Source organism: Drosophila albomicans, chromosome 2R (genome assembly GCF_009650485.2).
Source record: "Drosophila albomicans strain 15112-1751.03 chromosome 2R, ASM965048v2, whole genome shotgun sequence".
Taxonomy (NCBI): Eukaryota; Metazoa; Arthropoda; class Insecta; order Diptera; family Drosophilidae; genus Drosophila; species Drosophila albomicans.
This window is the reverse complement of record NC_047631.2, coordinates 26,855,511-26,875,670: the sequence shown is the minus strand read 5'-3', so window position 1 is coordinate 26,875,670 and position 20,160 is coordinate 26,855,511. Positions and strand designations below refer to the sequence as shown.

Here is a 20,160-nt window from a genome sequence, read left to right as displayed (position 1 = left end):
GACCTGACACTGACCTCATCGTGATTAGAATTTGATTAGACGTGCCCAAAATAATAATGTGTATAATCATTCGGCAACAACAAGTTGTCATTCCACTTTGCTTTCGTCACAATCCTTTGCACGTAGATAGATCATTTGATCTTAAATCGCACTAGATATATTTGATTTTATTATTATATAAGAAAACTAATTGAATCCCTTAGTGTAAAAATGAGATGCAGAATTTTATGATCGAAGTACTTCCATACCTCGATTTCCTAATCTGGGTGGTTTAATATTTTATTTATTGAACTCATATATGTACATATTATAATACCAATTGAGTCTAGGGATTACATATCTGAAAGTGAGCCATGAATATTTCAAATAATTGTTTACCTTTAAAAAGTTTTTCCCTTTTTGAGGGATTTATGCTAGTTTTTTTTTCAGTAAAACCCACCTCTATAAAAAAGTAATCAGTAAGTATATTTTTGCATAGTATATAAGATCGTTTTATTTGTTAATAAGCTTAGTAAATATTGCACTGCGTTGGAAACTAGGATCGTATATTGTTTGTTTATAATGGTTTTCGTATTGCACCTCGTCTGTTTGCTTATCGAAGAGTTTCAAGCCTTAATGCTAATGTCACGAGTTCGCTATAAGTACGACAATATAATAAAAATATTATTTTTAAATGATGATTACGTTTCGCAAGGCAATTGAAGCTGTTTAATTAAGTCTGTCTCAATTGACTTGAGAAACATAAGCCGCGATGTCTAAGATTTATATAGTATGTTAGAATAAAGTAGATTAGGAGTATTTATGCTTGAATAGATATTAGTTAGAAGTATAGTATGTTGACTTAAGCACTATGGGATTTGAGTATTCTATTGAAATTCTATGGCAAATACCCCAGCGAATCCTCGAGAGAAGCGCTCACGGCACGCATCGATTGATAGCTGGCCATGCGGCTTCTGCTCACACTGCTGCGAATGGAGGCGGCCTTCTCCAGAGCCTTGATATTGATGAGCAGATCATCGGCACTGCACGACTTGTGCGATGCACCACTCGAGCTCAAATGCAGCGCAGGCATCATCATGGCATTCACATTACCATTGCCATGGCCCAGGCGATCAGTGCTGATCGATTCACGTGTGCGATAGAGTGAACGGCGTGAGGAGCCATTCGAATGGCAGCTGGCGTTGCTCTGACGCATGCTCTGCTTCTGGCCATGACCAGACGGCATCAGCGGTGGGCACAGGCTCTTGATGTCCGTCGTCTGGCTGAGTTTCATGTCCGCAAACACGGCGGCAGCCTCCACGCTCTTCTTCACGCTGAGCGCCTCATGCGGCTGCACCGGCTTGCTGTTGCCGCCAATGGTGAAGAGCTCGTAGTCGAGTCCCAGTTTCTCGCTCGGCTTGGGCTTCCTTGAGCTGGCTCGCGATCTATGCTGTTGATTCAGAGAATCCTCACTCACAGGCGCAGCATTCACCCGCTGGCGTCGATGTGTGCGCTTGCAGTAGCATTTGCTGGCACTCACACAGCTGTCGGTGTCACACCAGGTTGTTGTGTCCGAGTGCGAATTGGCCGAGTCGTGCTCCAGTGTGCTGTTGGGCTCCTCCTCCACCATGGAGCAGTAGCACTTCTCATCCGACTTGCACGATATCAGCGAATGGCGATTGCCAGCTCCTGCTGTCGCTGCTGTTGCGGCTGCATTGCCAGCTGGCTTCCTTGCATTGGCCATGGCCATGTTGCGTTCGTTCTTCTGGCGCAACTTGTGGTTCAGATGCTCGGTGCGCAGACTGCAGTAGCAGCGATCTGCCGAGGCACAAGTGCACGACTCCGAGTCGTAGCTGCACTCCGAGCAAGAGACGTAGCTGCAGAGGAAGAGGTGGATTAGTTTTGATCATAGTACACTATTTAAATACAGAGAGTAAAGTTTGACTACAATTTGCTACGTTAACACGGAGACTAAATACAATTGAAGTGAAAACTCATCATCCTTAAATTCTTTCTGATAGAGTTATTAAATCTAAACAAAATTTTGAGGGCTTTTCAAGGAAGTGTTTAAGCTTCATTTACAATTTAAGCTAGCTTTTAAATAAAGTTAAAAAATATGTTTATAAAAAGATAAATTTTAGCTCTATTATTAAATGAAAATGAAAAAGTTTATAAGCAAAATAATATTGAAATTAAATAGAAAATGAAAAAAAATTACTACTCTATTACCCAAAAAGAAATTATATGTTGGTAATTCAACTAAAAATAGTCTATTTTTGTCTATAAATTTTATTGCTTACATTCAAAACTTCTCCATATTTTCTCTCTGTGTAGTTAGCTCTCTAACATATATTTTGCTTACCCGCTGCTGCTGTTGCGATGAATGCCTTGAAGAGCATGTTCATTGCGCACCACGGAGACATCGGAGCCACTTGTGGCCGCTCGATTGCGTTGCTGCTGCTGATGGCTTTGGCTCGTCGGTGGGCCAATGATGATGGGTGGCGTCAGTCGCCGCTTGCCGGAGCTCTCCATGGTGGCCGAGGAATCCTTGGCATGCGTGGGCTTTGTCAGCTTGCCGCGGCAGCTGCGAAACTGACCGAGTTGAAAAACCTTCTTCAGGCTCTTGGTGCCAAAGAAGATGCTCTTCGGTTTCTTCTGTAAAGTAGAGTGAAGATAGAGATTTAAGAAAGCTGCATTAATGAGTAAGAATAGAAGATTGTTGACTGTAAATTTGATGGCATTAACTTCTATAGTTGCCGAGTTTAAAGTGTTTAAGCATGCAGACAGACAGACAGACGGAATATTCACCAGCATATATGTATATTGCTTACCTGTGAGCCATTCAAACTTGATTTGCGCTTCTGTTTCTTTTTCTTCTGTCGTCGCATAATGTTCTTCGAGCGCTGAAAGAGTTCGTCCTGTGTCAGCGTGACAGCAAGCTTGAGCAGAAACTCCTTGTAGATGGGCTTCAGATCGTTGAAGGACATGCCATCGGCATCGATGATGGCATACAGAATGTCGTCCAACGAATGCAGATTCTCGTGCAGTCGAAATTCATTAAACAATTCACTGAAACCAAGTGGGGAACTAGAAGCACAATTCAAACGATGCCAATCAACCAAACCAAACCTTTTCACCAAAAATTGTAGAACAATGTTAAACCCAATCTCGGGTCAGCCACATAGTAAATAAATACACAGCTAGCTGACCCTAATGCGTTAGTATGTCTACTCACCCTCCTCCGCCACCGCCGCCTCCCAGTTTGCCCGAGTTGGTGCGTCGTGCCGCTCGAGATTTGTAGCGCGTCAGTCCGCCGGTGTTGAGGAAACTTCCCGATCTTGGAATGGCCACACGTGTCAGTATATCACCATCTCCGGCTGCACTCACAGCGCCCACAGCGCCAACCAGATCGCTGATCTTGCGTGCATTCGCATTGCCATTGGCCATGGGCAGCGGCATGGCCAGCGGCATTGTGGGCGTCGTTGGCTTCTTCTGGCCATGATGATGCAATCGATTCACATGCCCATTGTTGCACACGATATTATTGCTGCGTCCGGAGCTGGATGCTGCTCCCTTGCTGTAGCCACCGAGCACATTGGGAGCTGGAACTGGCGGCGCTCGCTTCGTTTTGTGTGATTTGCGTTTGCGCTCCTCCGTGGAGGTTTCAATCTCCGCCGCCTCGTTGATCACATTGCTGTTGGAGCTGAGCGAACTGCTCGACACGCGCTTCTTGCGTGTGGATCTCGAAGGAGTCGCCGAGCCCATTCCCATTTGGCTGCCAGTTCCGGCGCTGCTGCTGCGGAACGAGCTGCGTCTGCCATTCAAACTGGGCGCCACCTGGGAGCGTGACAAATAGTTGGAACTGGTCAGCGCCGAGCTGCTGGCAATGCTGATGCAGCTCACACCGTTCTGTTGACGTGGCGTGCGTCGCTTGGTGCTGCGATGCGAATTGGTGCTCACATGCGCCATCAGGCTCTGGTAGAGCGTGGCCGCAATGACGATGGCATCCTCGGTGCTCTTGCAGATGAAGCCATGACACTCGAGTATCTTGGGTGCACTGGCCGAGCGCATGACCACCGCAAAGATGGGCGCATGCATGTGCTCGCTCTGCTCCACAGCCAGCTGCTCAATGGCGCTAAGAGGGGCAGAGATTTAAGAGAATTAAGAGTATTAATATAGAACATTGAGAGGCGAATTATTTAATTATCTAATTAGTATAGCACAATCAAGAGAATGACCTAAGTTGACCAATTTTAGGTCACTGTTCGACTTTTCAAGCACTTAAATTTGTATATTTAAAAAGAAAAACTAAATTTGCTAAGATTATTTATTATTAAATTAAATTTATAATAAGAAAGTTGGCTTATGAAACTAAAGACGTGTTTGGGGATTCCCTACTTAAAATATTTTTCAGATAAGACTTCAAAAATGTCTTTTATATTTTAGTTTAATTTAGATTTATTTTCTAATTTTATGCTTAATAGGGAATGAAAGGAATATCAATGCGTATGACTGTATTTATTTATTTAAAAAGGTTAACTATAATTAAAATAAATACTAAATAAATAAATTGGTAGAGCAATGGCTGCAAAGGCCTTCAGCTTGATGGCTGTATTATTTGTGTCTAATGCTAGAAAACTTTGTCTACTTTGGAGAAGTGACTTTGCATCATATAACTACAATTTTTTAAGAGACGGCCTGAAATGTGTTAACTTTAATTAATACATTTTTGCAGTTATGCTAAAAATGCTGTTAACTTGAATACACGTTTGTACTAATTTACTACCAATTTACAACCAAATTTACTACGGAATTTATAAGTTAGGGGCTTAAAGAAAATCCTATAATTAGTGGCCTTCGTTTTGCATTTACCAACAAAGGTTGATCATTGAATAACAAGCACTCAAACATTGCAAACAAATTTATGCAGTTTTGCCAAGTGCGCATTTTAAGCGTTCAAGTTTATAGCATTGAAATTAGCATTTACCAATGAAAACATGCAGTTATCTTTAATGTACTGTTAAGTATCAAACACTTACCTCAATGGCTGAAATAACGCCGTCTTATCGATGTTATCGGGATCTGTGATTAGTGGCAAAAATGCAGCGCCGCCATCTGAATCCGAAATGACAAACTTGACCGCTGACCACACGGCAATGTTGTGAAATGGCGTAATGCTGGAATCATTCTCCTCCTCATTGAGCTTGGCGCTAAGCTTAATGCGCAAACCCGTAGCACATATGTCCAAATAACCCGACTTTAATTTCTGTCAACATTTTCAATATTAGCAGAGTTAATAATATTAGAACTTTTGGCTTACCTTCTTGGTCATCTCGTCGAGATAGAGTTGACGCAGCGGCTCCTGCAAACCTTGCAGACTGGTCACCTTATCCTTGAGCGGCAGACAGCCCAAACAGGTGACATCGAAACTGTTGGTGGCATCCTTGGCCACGTCGGTGAACAACTGTTCGATCTGAGCTTGCACGCTGTTGCTAATGCGCTGCACATCGTTCTTAGCCGCCTCGGCCAGCACCTTGGCTGACTCGCTGGACTCCTGGAGGAAGCTGCTCAACGAACGCGGATTGTCACCCGAGGTGCTGGCCAGCTCACTACGTCCATACATGATGATGGAACGCGTGCGATGCGATCCTCGTGGATCGTCGAGGCGGTTGCTGCGCATTGATCTGCCAAGGCAAGAAAGTAAAGTCAATAAATGAGAAAAATTAATAATTAAAAAATTATTAAATTGAATAATAAATGAAATAATGAAATTAATAAACCCTAAAATAAACTATTAAACCGATAAAATTGATACTTAGGCCAAAAGACGTTACGTGGAGCAACAGTAATTTTTGCAAGTGATTATTAAGCGAGAAATATGTAAATTGTTGTACTAAACACAGTTAAGTGAAAATTATGTAAAGTGAAGCGATAATTAACCCATGCTGATAGTATTTTATTACATTCATATTTTGGATTTTTAAATATTATATAAATTGTAATAAAGTAAATCATCTTTTATTATATTATTTTATTATGCTAGCTAATTTCTTTTAATTTGCAAGAATTATTCCACAGTTAGTTCTAAAGCGTTGCTGTGAACATTTTGTATGTTTTTATGTTAGCCAAATTATTTTGCAATTGGTAATGATTTAAGTGGTTTGCCAAATCATTGGAAAGCTACTCGAAATTGCAGCCAAGCGATTCTCTTCTCAGGTAGTTAAATTGTTTAAGTGGTTCTCTACGACAAAACTTGGCTGACTATTTTTTTGTGAAAGTTGCGCCAACTAATTTTAGCATGTATATGCATGCACACACTAACACTAACACTCTCACACTCACACACATTTACAAATATCTATGCACTAAGTAACATAAGCCAATGCCTATGAATTGGCAAGTGACTGTTGATTAGAAACAGCAGCAGCAAAAGCAGCAACAACAAACATCCTGTAAATGCGGAAGGGAGCCGTCGAATGAGGCTCAAATGATTATTAACAAATGGCACATGTGGCGAATGTGGTGTCTGCTAGATTGTCAACAGGTCTCTGAGAGATCTGAAGAGAAGAAGAGTGTCGCATTCGCTGTGTGTTCCCAATAGAAGCTATTCCGTTTACCGCTAGTTGACATCAAATCGGAAATGTATCTGCGTCTATTTTTGGGAGGGAGAACGTTGCGGCGATCAAGTATTTTGAATATGAATGAAGCTGTGTCAAGTGGTTGGTCGGATGAGGGGGGGAGAGAAGCAAAAGTTTTCTTTTTTAATCAATTAGTTCACTAGGCGAATGTGTGTCACACAATATCGTTGAATATTTAATCATCGCAGCAAGTGTTACTCGACTCAATGACTCTCGCGCCTTCCCTCTCTCTCACTCACTCTATGTATCTATCGATCCATCATTTGATCTGTCTCTCTCTATCTATCTGTTGTATCTTTTGGATACATTTATGAACTAACTGTTCATTTGTTGCTTATGGAAATTTTGGTCAAACGGTAAAAGAAACGTTGCGACGATGCGTCTTCTATTTACGATGTCGTTTCCCAACTAAACTGTCATCTACTACTATGTATCTTCAGCTCTGTCAATGCTCTGTCTATACTCTGCGTATCTTTGACACTTTTGAGGCTTCGAGAACGAAAGTGCTTAAATCGAAGCTGTTGAAAGTTGAACAAGCTGTGCATAACACAAACATTCTAAGTTTATTTTGGAGTTTGTTACTCTTCTGCTGTCAGCTTGGGATTTTTTGACAATAAAAAGTTTTATTGTTGAGATACTTTGAAAACCTATGCAAAACGAAGTGCTAAGCAAGCGTTTAGGATGTCGTTTTTTTTTATTGGAAGATATTTAGAGCATTTTTAGTGCTGCTTACTATTGATTATATATAGAGAGTTGCATATTAAGTAGCGAAGATATCTAGCGTTGGATGATTATAGATTTGAGATACTTTCAATTCCTTTAATAATCTTTTCACTAAGAGAATGGTTTTTATAAAATATCTTTTTGCTATGATTTTGGTTTATTTTATATTTGCCACAACTCGACTTATTTGCTTGTATTAAATATTAATTTTTATTAAAAAAGAAAATGTTCTAGTCAGAAATGTTGTTAATTTATATTAATAAAGAAAATGTTCTAGTCAGAAATATTCTTTATGATTTATGGTTCTCTTCTTTAGAATTTGTATCACATACAAGTTATTAAGAGTGTTCTAATCATAGAACTTTTAGCTTATTCTTGTTAGTAAATTAGAACTGTTTTTTGGTTCTTTGCACTCACCTGGAATCGTCAAACATAAGATCGATCTTTAGTTTGTATATCGAATTTCGACTGACACTCGAATTGTTCTCGAGCTGATCGCCGTCCAGTAGCCGAAAGCCGGAAGAGTTGCTGTTACTGCTCGCTGGTTTACGGGTGCGCACCGAATTCATTTTGGGAACTGCCACAACTGATTGGGAGTCGAGTTTGCAGGAGGTTACCATATCATCGAACTGCCACACACAAAAAACACTTGATAAAAAACCGCAAGCTGCGAATTGCAGCTAAATGTTGTTGTCGCTGTTCTTCGGATTGTTGTTGTGGCACATGCCACGGTACTCTTTTGTTTCGCTCTTTTTTGTAAGTTTTTGGTATTTCACGTAGTTGTTGTTATTATGATTTTTTTTTGTTTGTCTGCAATTTGTGCGCAATTAGCGGGCAAATGAATTTCAATTATGCACATTGAACGTTAATTTTCCAACATTTTTAGCGAAATAATTGTTGCCATTACACAAGCCACAACCGAGTAGCGAGGAGAGCAACAACACAAAAATTCACTGCACGAGACTTTGAGTTAACACTTTGCATAGGGCGCACGACCGAAGGAGCGCGAAAGAGATGGGTAGAGTGGGCGCAAGCGAGAGAGCGCTATTGAGATGTTGTGACGACGGCTTCGAGGTGTTTGCCTGGCGTGATTTGGTGGCCAACCAACGTGTTGGCTCATTAATTAGCTGCTTGCAAGACAACGAAAAAAATAGACAACAACAACACAAAATAAACATAAACATAATAATAATAGTAGATACTAAAATAACAAGTACGAGTGCGAACATAAATAGATTACAATCAGGTTAAAGCCTATCTACTAGTATCTGCTATATTCGTGGTTGTTTGTGGAATTCGACATGAGGAAAAACGTATTTCAAATTGTTAATGGGCTTTTTGGCTGCAGTTACTATGATTGTTGTTGATGTTTGCTGCATTGAATCGAGGTGGTTTTTGTTTTTGATTTTTGCTTGTTTCGCTAATAAATTGCAACATAAAATGCAATTGTTGTACTGGAAAAATGTTAACAATTTGCGCTTAACGCACAGCACAGCACAACACAGCACAATACAGAAACACAACGCGTTAACACTCTCTGGGCACCGCGTATCTTTAAGATACTTTCACTATACAGCAGAGATATCTGCAGTAATTAGCAAAGTGCCACACACACACACACACATACTAACTAGTTAAATAGATACATGCACTATTTCTAACACACACCTTGACACTGACTTTAGGCGCTTAGTTGGCCTTGATTGATTTGGCAACACACGATTGAAATACGATTGTTGTTGCACCCACAGCAATTGCAACAGTAGCAATAGAAGCAGCCCCGATTGCTGTCTCAAAGTATTCTTAACGTGTTCACGATCGGCATCTGAGTTCGTTGGATGCCACAAAGCGACTGCGCGCTTCGTTCGCAGCTGAAATGTCGATGAGCGTCAAAACCGAGGCGAGCAATTCAAAAAAAAAGAGCCCCCGAGCAACGCGCTAGCTTAACACGAAGTGAAGTGGCCAAAAGAAATGGCCAAGCAACGTAACGGCCAACAGTGTTGCCAACTCAATGTGAGAGTGTCTGTGTGTGTGAGTATATGTGTGTGTGCTTTTATTTGTGTGTGCACAATAACAATAACAATATTATCGCTGGCGTAAGTGGGTAGCAGAGCAAAGCTTCAACTCTAGCTGCACATAGATATATCACATATGTGGCCAACAAAAATTTTTGCTAAGCGGGTTTGTTGCTGCTGCGGCTGCTGCGGCTGCTGCTGCTGCTGATGAAGACGAACGAGTCCGCGACGGATTTTCAACATCAACAATCACTTGGCCAAATGTTTTTGTATATAACTTCCATTATGCGCCCAACAATGTTTGGCATTATTTGACAAACAACTAGAGAAGCCGCTGCAGCAGCTATTTGCATAGGTGAATGAATGAACGAATGAGTGGCTCAACATTTACGCAAAGGTTTGGTTTTTTTTTTGTATATTTGTGCAATGTGCCCTCTGCAGTTTTGGTCGCCCAATGTCAATATCAAGTTTCGAATATCTCGGAGATTGGCCTCACCGATCACCAAACATCCACATTTGGTGGCTCATTGATGGCCGGTTTTTACCATAGTTTAACCATTTGCGCAAGTGCAAATGTTACTTTTCGAAATCAATGACCGAGCATTAACAACAATAATTGGAGCTGCCTCGTGGGACTTGTTTTCCGACTGCATTATTATACGTAAAATGCACTCAACTCAAGTTTTCAATCTTATCTTGAGCTCTGCTCGGTCTACCGTGGAAATAGTTACCTTAATAGAATAAGTGAGCGAACTTCTACTCATATTGCATGTGCTTTATGCCTTGGGCAATGCTCTGCTTATGCTGATGCTTATGAAAATTAATTTACAACATCTTGTATTCCTTTCGACCCATAATTTGCACATTAAAACGCTAACCCTTTAGCTTTATGGCAACTAAAATCTTTTATATAATAATTGCAGCATGTTTCAAATTAGTTTATGGGGCGATGAGACAATCTTTTATATGAAAATTAATGACATATCCTGTTGAACTATTTTTCTTTTTTTGTAATTTACAACTACATGTTTGCAGCAGAGATTAAATCGTTTAATAAATAAATATGTTATGTTGGGGGTACAATATTGAATACCAATCTCTGAAATTGGAAGATAATCTGTGATTTTATTGATCTTTAATTAATTCTTATTGTAATACTTAACATCTGATTTTAAACAAAAGAATAACTTCTCATGTGCCACAAAGAAAACGGAAAGTTATAGTATTCTCTTCCTTATAATACCATTTGTTTCTTTTCAATCTTTCGCTTTCATTTCAAATCTCTGCTCTCGTCTCTCATACATCGCAGTATCAATCAATATATTGTACATTTAAAATGGTTCAAGCACGTGTCCCTTTCACCGGCTACAAATTTAAAGCCAAGCATCGTGAGTTCAAACTTTCCTCCAGCCGGCGATTGACATATGTTAGCGTATATATTATTAATGCCATATAATTCATAGGTACATGATATGCACATTTCGGGCCTACATTAAAGATGTTTAACAGCCAAGGAACGTGATATTGTTGTGGTCTGTAAAAACTTTAATTCAAATTGGGTATTTAAATAAACATTTGCATAATTAATTTTGCGGCTTTTGTTTTGCAATTGATCGAAATTGTCATATTGTTTTTTTGTTTTCGTTTTGTAGTTCGTTGAGTATTCATGAGATAACAGTCCAAGAGTTACGACTAATTAAATTGTATATCTACATAAAACAAACAGCCAAGCAACTAATAGCCATCCATTGTGTCTGTGATAAACTCTTACTTTTATTTCAGATCGCCTGAGGCCAACATGCTCTCTGTCTACAACTGTCGTCAGCTACTAAAGATGTGTCTCTTTGCCGCTTTTCTTTTCATTTTGATTAGCCCAGTGAAACAGTTAAAAAGATGCCAGCGAGCTGATAGGAAAAACCTGTATAGCTCATCTCTCTTTCTCTCTCTCTCTCTGTCTTCAAACGCAAAGCAAGCGACATTTAACTGTTAGAACTTTCCAGCGGCTTTTACTTTTCAACGCCAAGGCGATAAAAAACCTATAATAGAATGCAGCATGAATGGGAGGAAAATGCCTCAAACATACAAATGTATCTGCGAGATACTTTATTTATTCACTTTAAAGCCTTTGTGGCTGCAATTTCGTGTTGTACTCGACTGCGTAAAAATGGCAATTGTTTCATTTTGTTGTTTGCTGCTGCTAATGTAATGTATCTAACAAATAACATGATCATCGTGCTCACCATGATCACATCACTTTCTCTGTCCAATTCTGTTAGTTTGTCCGTCTCTCTGTCTGTCTGACTGTTTGCCTTTAATTGTTTTAGGTTTGTTTTATTTAATCGCTTTGGCAACCGCAACAATTTTAAGAAATTAGTCATACATTTTACTCTATTACACTGTTGTAGTAAGCCACCTATGCCGCCGAATGCAGGCAAGCTTGAAGATGCAGATACACATACAGACACAGAGATACATTCGAAGTGGCTGCAGCGTAATAGCCTACGCCCCCCTGCGGCACTCAGTCGGATACGGTTGATTCCTTGCCTCTTGTGTCTAGCATTGCGTATCTGACATGCACTCCACACAGCGGACAGACTCAAGCAAAAGGTAAATGTACATACTGCTATATATATTACATAGAAATATATAAAAAAGAAGAGTTTTCTAAATTGTTTTTCAAAGCATTTTACTATATGTATATAATAAAGAAGAGACTATGGATAAATAATATAAAGAAAGAAGAGTTTATTATTTATTTTTATATATTTTTGAAACCATTTTATAACTTAAAAACTTTATTTACTATTCAATAAACATCTCAATGTTAAATTATTTTTACTGCGAACATTAACTTCTTTATTACTTCTCCGTTTCACTTTTCCTAATTGCCAAAAATTAGACAAATTTTTAGTACTTCATTCCCATTCCCAAAACAAAAATCACTTCTCAGTTTCCGTTTCACTTTCAATTAAACCCAACTACAAGTTACATAAGCAACAACATTATATAAAATTAACTTGTCAAGAATTAGACCCCAATCAAGTAATGATTATAGCATCAAATTGAGTAAGGTTGTGGCATCTAATGACTGTGGCCATTGTCCCCCTTATCGCAATCTAACTTTCTTCAGTCTTCTGAGTGTAACTTGGTGTAATGTGTGTACTTAAATTTGGGTTACTTTCGGGTGGTTTTTGTTTACGAACTGCGAAATATGCGCGCATTGTGTCACGAGTCACTGAAAATGCTCGGCAAAGGCACAACAATTGTCACATTGTGCTACTCGTTACGGCATTTCACTATTACTACTACGACTTCAAGCGTTTCATCTTCTTTTTCAACACGTTTCCACTATTTAACAATAGCTGAAATTGTTAGCTGCAAAAAAAAAAAAACAACAACTGATATTCGTGCAACTTAATCGGCGTCGCGACAGAGTTGCGCATATTAAGAAAATGAAGTTCGTGTGGTTTTGGCAGCAATTCGCGAAAAAAGTTATTGCCATTGTGAGTGCAGTGAAGCGTGTGCCAAAATCCATTCATGAATAGTACATGAATGGTGAAAAGCAAAAATGAATCAAAGGTTAAAAGTGAGTTGTAATTTTGAATAATTGCAAAGAGATGAGCAGAACTCTATTGACAAGTTGCAAGCTACAAACATCTCATGCTTTACTACACATAATATACTATATACTATATTTAGTATATAGTATATACCATAGCTAAGAGAGTTATTAGGCTGGGCCGAACAATGCACCCATAAGGTGAGCATTACGGCGTAGATAATGAAATCCAACAAAGAAATTTGCTCAAAAAAGCGTGACTGCTCATGAACTCTGCGCCATAAATTGCCCCAAAGAGCACACAAACTAACTTACATATACATATTATACTTATAGCAGATATCTACATTTACTTTGTACATCTGGTAGCATAAATTTCAACTGTTAGCGGTACTATAGAACTTCTACTTATGGAAATTCATTAGGCGCTGAAATGTTTTATTGCAATTTAAGCGACTTCTTTCTTCGACTTTCATTTATTTCGGTCAGCTGAGTTCAAATGGCGCATGCTTTGTGGGTCAGCTCAGACTTCTTGATATTTCCTCCCTCCTTCCCTCCTCCACTGGAGGCGGCACTTGAGTTGTTGCTAAATTATAGCTGCTCATTGACACCATCAGATTGTTTGTTAGATCGTTACGATTGTTGAATTGTTGGTTTAAAGTTCGTAACTGTTCTCTGGTTATTGTTGAGGTTTGTGCTGTTAGATCTGAATCATAATTCTGCCCGCTGACTGTGGATCGTTTAACACATTTGAAGGGAAAGTTTGAGACACCCCCACGATGCGTACTTAGGCGATAATGTTGCTTTGTTATGTTAATTATACGATTAAGAATTGTGTTTGAGATTGAGCAAAGATTTGAGCAACGAATTGAAGAGTGAGAAATATTTCGAAATTTCAAGTTATAATTGTAGAAAGTTTGTGTCTAACAAATTATTGATTCCAAAAGAACCATCAAAAATGTTGGCAAAAAATATAAGTTCATTCTATTACTAAAGCCAATTAAATAATGTTCCATAATAATATGTCAATAAAGTATGAAGGAAGTTTGATGTTTGTTGTGCCTAACAATGTATTTATTATTAATGAACTAAGCATCAAAAATGTTTAGCAAAAAATATTAGTTTACTCTATTACTAATGTCAATTAAATGATGTTCAATAACAATTCGCAATCCCAATAAAATATGAGGAATGTTTGATCTGTGTCAAAGAACTGACCAACAAAATTATTCTGATAAAATATTAGTTTACACGATTACTAGTGGCAATTAAATGATGTACAATAATAATTGGTATAGCAGTTAGAACAACTAATTAAAACCGTCATATAAGTAGAAGAGATGTCCAAGTCCAATTACGCCAGATTTATTAGCGCATTCTCATAAGTAGCTCGATAAGACAACAGTTAAGTAGCTGTAAACGCTTGATTGGATTGGAAATGTCTCGACGTGGATGGAAAACATGTCGACGAGTCTATCTGCTGCCTACCTACTTATTCGATTGCAATTGTGCGACGACGACATGAGTGCATGAGATGCGTTTGCAGAGGCAAAAGAAGTTATGGCTGTGACCCACCTTTAGAACTGGCAGCCAGTCGAGCAACTACCGACTATCACAGCTGCCTCACAAAACGACAACGGCCAACTGGCGAGCGCATCGCCATCGATGCTCCAGTTTCTAAACCATAGACCTGTCACGCAGCCAGCAGCTAGCAGCAGCCAGCAGCCAACAGCCGTGTTTTCTTGTGGAGAAAATCTGAAAATAATTGCATGAAAACTCGAGAGATCCCTGCTGGCAGCGCGAACAGCAAATGCGGCCAAACGGACAGTCACCGTGTGGCATGCAACACACACTCATATACACAAATAACACACAACATAGACCAGTTGCAAACTGAACGAGTTCAGCTTATCGAACTTAATTCAATTGCCGAGAGGAGCAAAGCAAAACAGCTATGAGTGAATCCCGCTAAGCGATTGATTGCATCTGTGTTTGTTTCGACACATTAGAGCGGCAATTATTGCTGGCTACCAAGTACAGTTGTTACACTGTTTTATTATTTAATTCTAATTAGAAATAATCTACTAGTCAAGTGCGTAGCATTCTAGTTGCATGAAGAATGTAAGCAAATAATTGATTTAAATATGCAACGTGTCGTATGTGTAATATGAAGAAGAGTCTGAAATTTGTACTCATACTCGTCTATTATTTCAAGTATTAATGATCGCAGTAAAAATGAATATAAGTCTAAACTTCATACTCGTACTCGTATATCATTTTGTGTATTAAAACTCAAAGTTGACTTACCTATTTTGCATTTGTATTCAACTGAGCTTAATATCCACAACATTGCATTGTAAATGACTTCACTTCAATTACAGTTTTTCCCTTTTCTGTTTTTATTTTGTTTGCCAATTATTGTTTGTTTCTTTTATTGTTTGCTCACTTTAAGTTCTTGTTATGCTTAGACACATTTGGAGTTTTCTTTTTAGCATGCTGCAACCGCGTGGCGGCAATTGGAAGCTGCAGCCGAAACAGCGACCGAAGCGCGTGAAGCCAATAACGAGACTAAACTGCTCAAGAGCAATTTAGCAGCGTCCAAAGCGGCATCCACAACAACGACGACGACGCGACGTCCACTTAGAGTCGGTCAAAGCGTCAGCTGCCGCCGCTGTGGCAGCAAGTTTGCGACGCGTCTGCGGCAGCAATACAAAAGCAGAAATTGTTGTGCTGTGCCGACTGCTGCTGCTGCGGGTTATGTGCAAAGTGCTCGTAATCTGATCATTTGTCTGCAGGCCCATGACTAGAGGCTGATGACTGAAGCTGATGTACGTCGACAGATGGCGACAGCTACTTGGGGATTAGCCAAAAAATTCGTTGCCCATGGCTTGGCTCATGCCCATAATTAAGACACTAATACCCATCATTTGCGGTGCTTTATGTCGAGAGTACGAGTGCATATCATATGTTAGGAGAGATGTGATTACATCTAGTTTATCTTTGTGTTTGCTTATTGGAGTAGGTCAGTGTTTGGCTAGTTTGGCTGTCCACCTTGACCAATGATCTCGAATTGCAGTTCCCGTTTGCCGAAAGCCGAAAAATACAAAAAGTGGAAAAACCTGCGTGGGAAGTGGCCCAAATTGTGCTTGTATTGTGCTCATTCTGGATTTTCGTACAAGATGATTTGACCAATATTTTTTCCTCTATTTTTTTTTGAGGCAACCGTTAGACAGGCGTGTGCAGCTCAAGGTGGCCTAGTCATATTAATTTATGCCTGGCTCTGGCTGTTGGTGCCAGCCTGTGTCTGGCCTGGACGAACGCCGTCGATAGAGATGCTCGAAGCCACCCGAATGGGGGAAACAGGTTCGCAACGCGTATGTACACGAATTGGGTCAATCTTTCAGAAGAATGCTGTGTTGTCAGAACTAAGTGACGGTCTTTGGTGCAGCCTCCTCCTTACTTCATTCTTATTTCACCGAATTGGGACAGTCGATTGCATCGGCTTACCAAGTTGATTCGGCGGCTTAGTTGTTGCACTCAAAGATGCTGGCTGTGGAATAGCAAAACAAGGTGTTCGTAATTGGGCCACTGCACACGCTTTTATGGCTAAACACTCGACAATAAATTTGTAGATTACAAGCTAAATGTTTGGTTGACTTCGTTAACCTAGACACGTCACAGCAAAACCGCCTTAGAAGCTAATTTAAGTCGGAAAATAGTGTGAATTGTAAAAGGAGTTTAAGTTGTGATGACTAAGAGGAGAGACTTCTTGCGTACTATTCCAACATTCAAAGTATAAATTCTATATTGTACATAAAAATGATTATTTCTTATTCAAACATTTATTTTTTTTATTATTCTGCTTAAGTTGTTCATACAATGTTAAATATTGATTTATAATCATTTTTATTTTATTGACAAAAATTCATAATAATTGTATTGCTATTCAAGTTTTTATTCTTTACTATTTGAATATTGCGCCAAAGCGAATGCCGTCTTCACTTGAAAGCTAAATGTTATATTTTATTAAGTGACATAGCAGCTAGCTCTTAACAGAATATCGCGCAGTATTATTGCTCCCCAACTGTAATTCGCTTGCTGAAATTGCCACCTAAGAGTAGGCAACACTTTTTGTCCAAATAATTTTAAAACTTTATGAGTAATTTATCTAACTACTAATTTGACATGCTAATCAAATTATTGTCAATTTATTTAGAATGTGGATTACCGATTTTCATACATAATCATAATTTTTCGTTCCATATGGAGCAGCATGAGGAGCAACTATGTAAATTGTGGAGTAATTTTAGGCAGCGCCTAATTGTATGCTACGAAATTTTTGCTGGTTAAATTTCAAAGCAATAAAATAAGTGAATTTCCACTTGTGGAATGCAAAATCGTTTTATTCAGTTATAGCAGGATTATACACGTATGCATATATTGTTATGTACTATTTACAAAATCAAATTACGTCGAGACCCCTAAATACTCGTATATTCTATATATGTAGATCGAATTAGCTTAGATTTAACGTCCAAAGCGCATATGGCCGTAATCATCAAACTGCTCATCGCCACCTCGTTTACCAAATCGCATATGTCCATAGTCATCAAAGCGCTTCGGACGCTCGCCATCATCGGTGTCCACAAGAATGCCCAATTCGATGGGCAACTTGGAGCGTGGTATTGAGAAGAGTTTTGGTGTGAAGCCGAAGGATCTCTGATTGCGTCTGTTGCTGGAAAAACGTGAAATCGATGGTCCCGATCCGTGTTCACTCAGCATGCCAGTCTCTGTCTCCAACTTGGGCTCCAGATCTCGTAACTGCAGTTCCTCCTTGCCGGATTCCAAGTTCCCGGTGTGTGCAAGAGTCGGCACAACTAGCAGCATGTAAATGCTCAACATTAACAGCGATAAGACGCCCGAATAAGTCCTGGGGCTTCTATACCGCAACATCTTTACTGTTGTCTGACTCTGGAACGAATACCAAGTGGAAGCCAAGGTGCACTGCTTTTATAGGTGAACTCTTATCCTTTGTGTGCCACAAAATTATAATTTTTTATTATTCCCGATGCTGCTTGAAAAGCATCTGACATGTAATTCCCTTGGTGCGTTGGAAAACTTGACACTTGATTGACGCGATTGAATTATCACAGGAGCAAAACAAATCGGTCGCTGCTTAGGTGATAATTAAATTTAAAGAACATTCGCTGGTGCAGAAAAGGTGAATTCAGTTACTGGCAGGTGTATGAACATATTGACTGCGACAGCAATTACTATTAGTTATTTCGGCTAATACTATTAGATTGTGCTATTAACTAAGCTATTTTTTGTAAATAATGCTCTTATCTACTTTATTTCTATGATAGAAAGGAGTTAAATTCTCTTAAGAATACCTAATGTCAACTACATAAGCCGTTTCTTTTAACAACATTTGAATTAGGAATTCGATCATAAAAAAATTATACTTTAATTTATATTATCATTAAAAGCATACTAAATTCTCATAAAGTTTATACTAGGAATGCTATTATTTATTTTATTTTACTACCAATATATCTGCTACTATTCCACCATTACAACTACATCCAATTCTTCTTTGAGCTCATCTAACGCGTGCTATCGAGAGCCCTGAAATGCCGAGCATACCAGTTATGTAAGATTTATTAATCAATTTAGAAATTGTCGCCCTTTTGTTGTGTTCCATTGACGGCGTCTTTAATTAAGTGCTTGCCTGTTGAACCACTTCAAAGAGCAGCGTAAAGGTGCACAAGAGGTGGGAGGTGGGCGGTGAGGTAGAAGACAAGTGGTTGTAGGCGAGGCAGAGCGTTGCATGTCAAGTGTGCTGACTCCCTCCGATTGACCGCATTGAGGCAGTTTTCGCTGTGTCTATGTTGCTGCGTAAAAGAATTCCATTTGCTGACCGGATTGTCCGCATTCCAAAGATTCAATCGAATAGTAGACACACCAATACATATTCAACTTCACACACACACAGGCGCAAGCACACAGATACACACAGAGACAGAGAGGTACATAAAAGACCAAATTAACAGCTATAGAGAAAAGTATCTACGAGTTTATCAATAAACAAACCGCAATCCAAAGCCGCAGTCGCAGCCCAATGCAGCGGTCCGCAGACTTGGACACAACACAACACACACACACATCCAGAGAGACAATCTCTCTCTGTAGAGTTGTCAATATTCCACAACCAGTCCCAGAGGCACACACAAACACACACATCTGGCGACCCAGAGAGCCCAAGTCTCGCAGCAAACTGTGCAAAAAGCAACGCCAAGCAAAGCAAAGCTAAGCCTATGCCTTCGATACAAGCATTAGAAACAAGACAAAATCCACAAGTTTTGTGGGTCGTAGCCGGCACGTTTCAATCTATTGGTAATAGCCATGCTCAAGAGAGGAGCCACTCCATGATTTGGACACTATCACTGCCTGCTGCCTGCTTCTGATGTGTTCATGTTAGTCTTTGTGGTAGTGAGATCTCTTTGTTGTTGTTGTTGTAGTGCTGTTGTTTTTGTTTCTGTTGACGACTTACGAGACTTACTTGCAGGTGTTTCGAGGTCTCTCGATTGCTGCTCACGCAATCAAACAAAGCGGTTCTTAAGTTCGAGCTTATACGCTTACCAATTGTCACATCACTTTGCCAGCGGCTACAGAAATAGATGCTTCAATCAGACGTTGAAGTGCACATCACACTTATAAAAGTATTTTATATTAATAAAAATAAATATTTTTCAAAAACAACTTTTTCACTTCCGTAATCAACTTTGTTGTTATTCAACCCACAATTTCCTTTTCTAATATAGTATGTAAATATTTAATGATTGAAGAATGTATTTTATATTTTCCATAAATGAATGAAGATAACATATTTGGAATGTTTCAGATTTTGTCAGAAGTATATGATGTAATAGAAATATATATCTCTTTTAATTATCTATTTATTTATTTAACTATTCTGTTTGCCTTGGTTTAACTAAAAGCATAAACTAATCTATTAACGAATTGTTACTTTACTCATCAAAAAACCTCAATACTGCAATATTTTCATTAGCAAAACTCACACACTTTTGTCATATGTATATCGCATGTTTAATTCTTATAGATTATACAAAAAGATATTCTGAAATCCCGCAGCTATTTTTAAGCTCACCTTTAAGTCAAAACATTTAGTGCAGACAAAGTTATGTCATAGTCTGTTTAGGAACAAACAACCACACGATTAGAA

General features: G+C 39.1%; 2 protein-coding genes across 4 annotated transcripts; both read right to left on the bottom strand.

Moving 5' to 3' along the window:
• Nucleotides 1-478: 478 nt before the first annotated feature.
• Nucleotides 479-9,347, bottom strand: LOC117576200 (uncharacterized). Of its 3 annotated transcripts, XM_052007310.1 has the most exons (8): nt 9,009-9,347; nt 7,758-7,969; nt 5,300-5,663; nt 5,019-5,245; nt 3,215-4,114; nt 2,811-3,108; nt 2,342-2,634; nt 479-1,856 (listed from the first exon to the last, which is right to left on the bottom strand). In XM_052007310.1, the coding sequence occupies exons 2-8, from the start codon at nt 7,958-7,960 to the stop codon at nt 878-880; spliced, it is 3,264 nt and encodes a 1,087-aa protein (XP_051863270.1). In that variant the 5' UTR covers nt 7,961-7,969; nt 9,009-9,347; the 3' UTR covers nt 479-877. The 3 variants fall into 3 exon arrangements, with proteins under 3 accessions (XP_051863270.1, XP_051863269.1, XP_034116683.1); XM_052007309.1 differs by lacking the exon at nt 9,009-9,347 and having other exon boundaries at nt 7,758-8,033; XM_034260792.2 differs by lacking the exon at nt 9,009-9,347 and having other exon boundaries at nt 2,811-3,066; nt 7,758-8,033.
• A 7,957-nt stretch (nt 9,348-17,304) lies between these two features.
• LOC117574874 (drosulfakinins) lies at nt 17,305-17,878 on the bottom strand. The gene has a single exon (XM_034258902.2). It carries the CDS (start codon nt 17,865-17,867, stop codon nt 17,442-17,444), a length of 426 nt encoding a protein of 141 aa, XP_034114793.1. The 5' UTR covers nt 17,868-17,878; the 3' UTR covers nt 17,305-17,441.
• Between the last annotated feature and the right edge of the window lie 2,282 nt (nt 17,879-20,160).

Bases quoted from the DNA above. Each gene is read 5' to 3' on its own strand.
- LOC117576200 (XM_052007310.1), bottom strand. From the start codon at position 7,960: ATGGTAACCTCCTGCAAACTCGACTCCCAATCAGTTGTGGCAGTTCCC. The intron at 5,664-7,757 runs GTGAGTGCAAAG...TTGCCTTGGCAG, and splicing joins CTTATGTTTGACGATTCCAG to ATCAATGCGCAGCAACCGCC. The intron at 5,246-5,299 runs GTAAGCCAAAAG...AAATGTTGACAG, and splicing joins TCGACGAGATGACCAAGAAG to AAATTAAAGTCGGGTTATTT.
- LOC117574874 (XM_034258902.2), bottom strand. From the start codon at position 17,867: ATGTTGCGGTATAGAAGCCCCAGGACTTATTCGGGCGTCTTATCGCTG.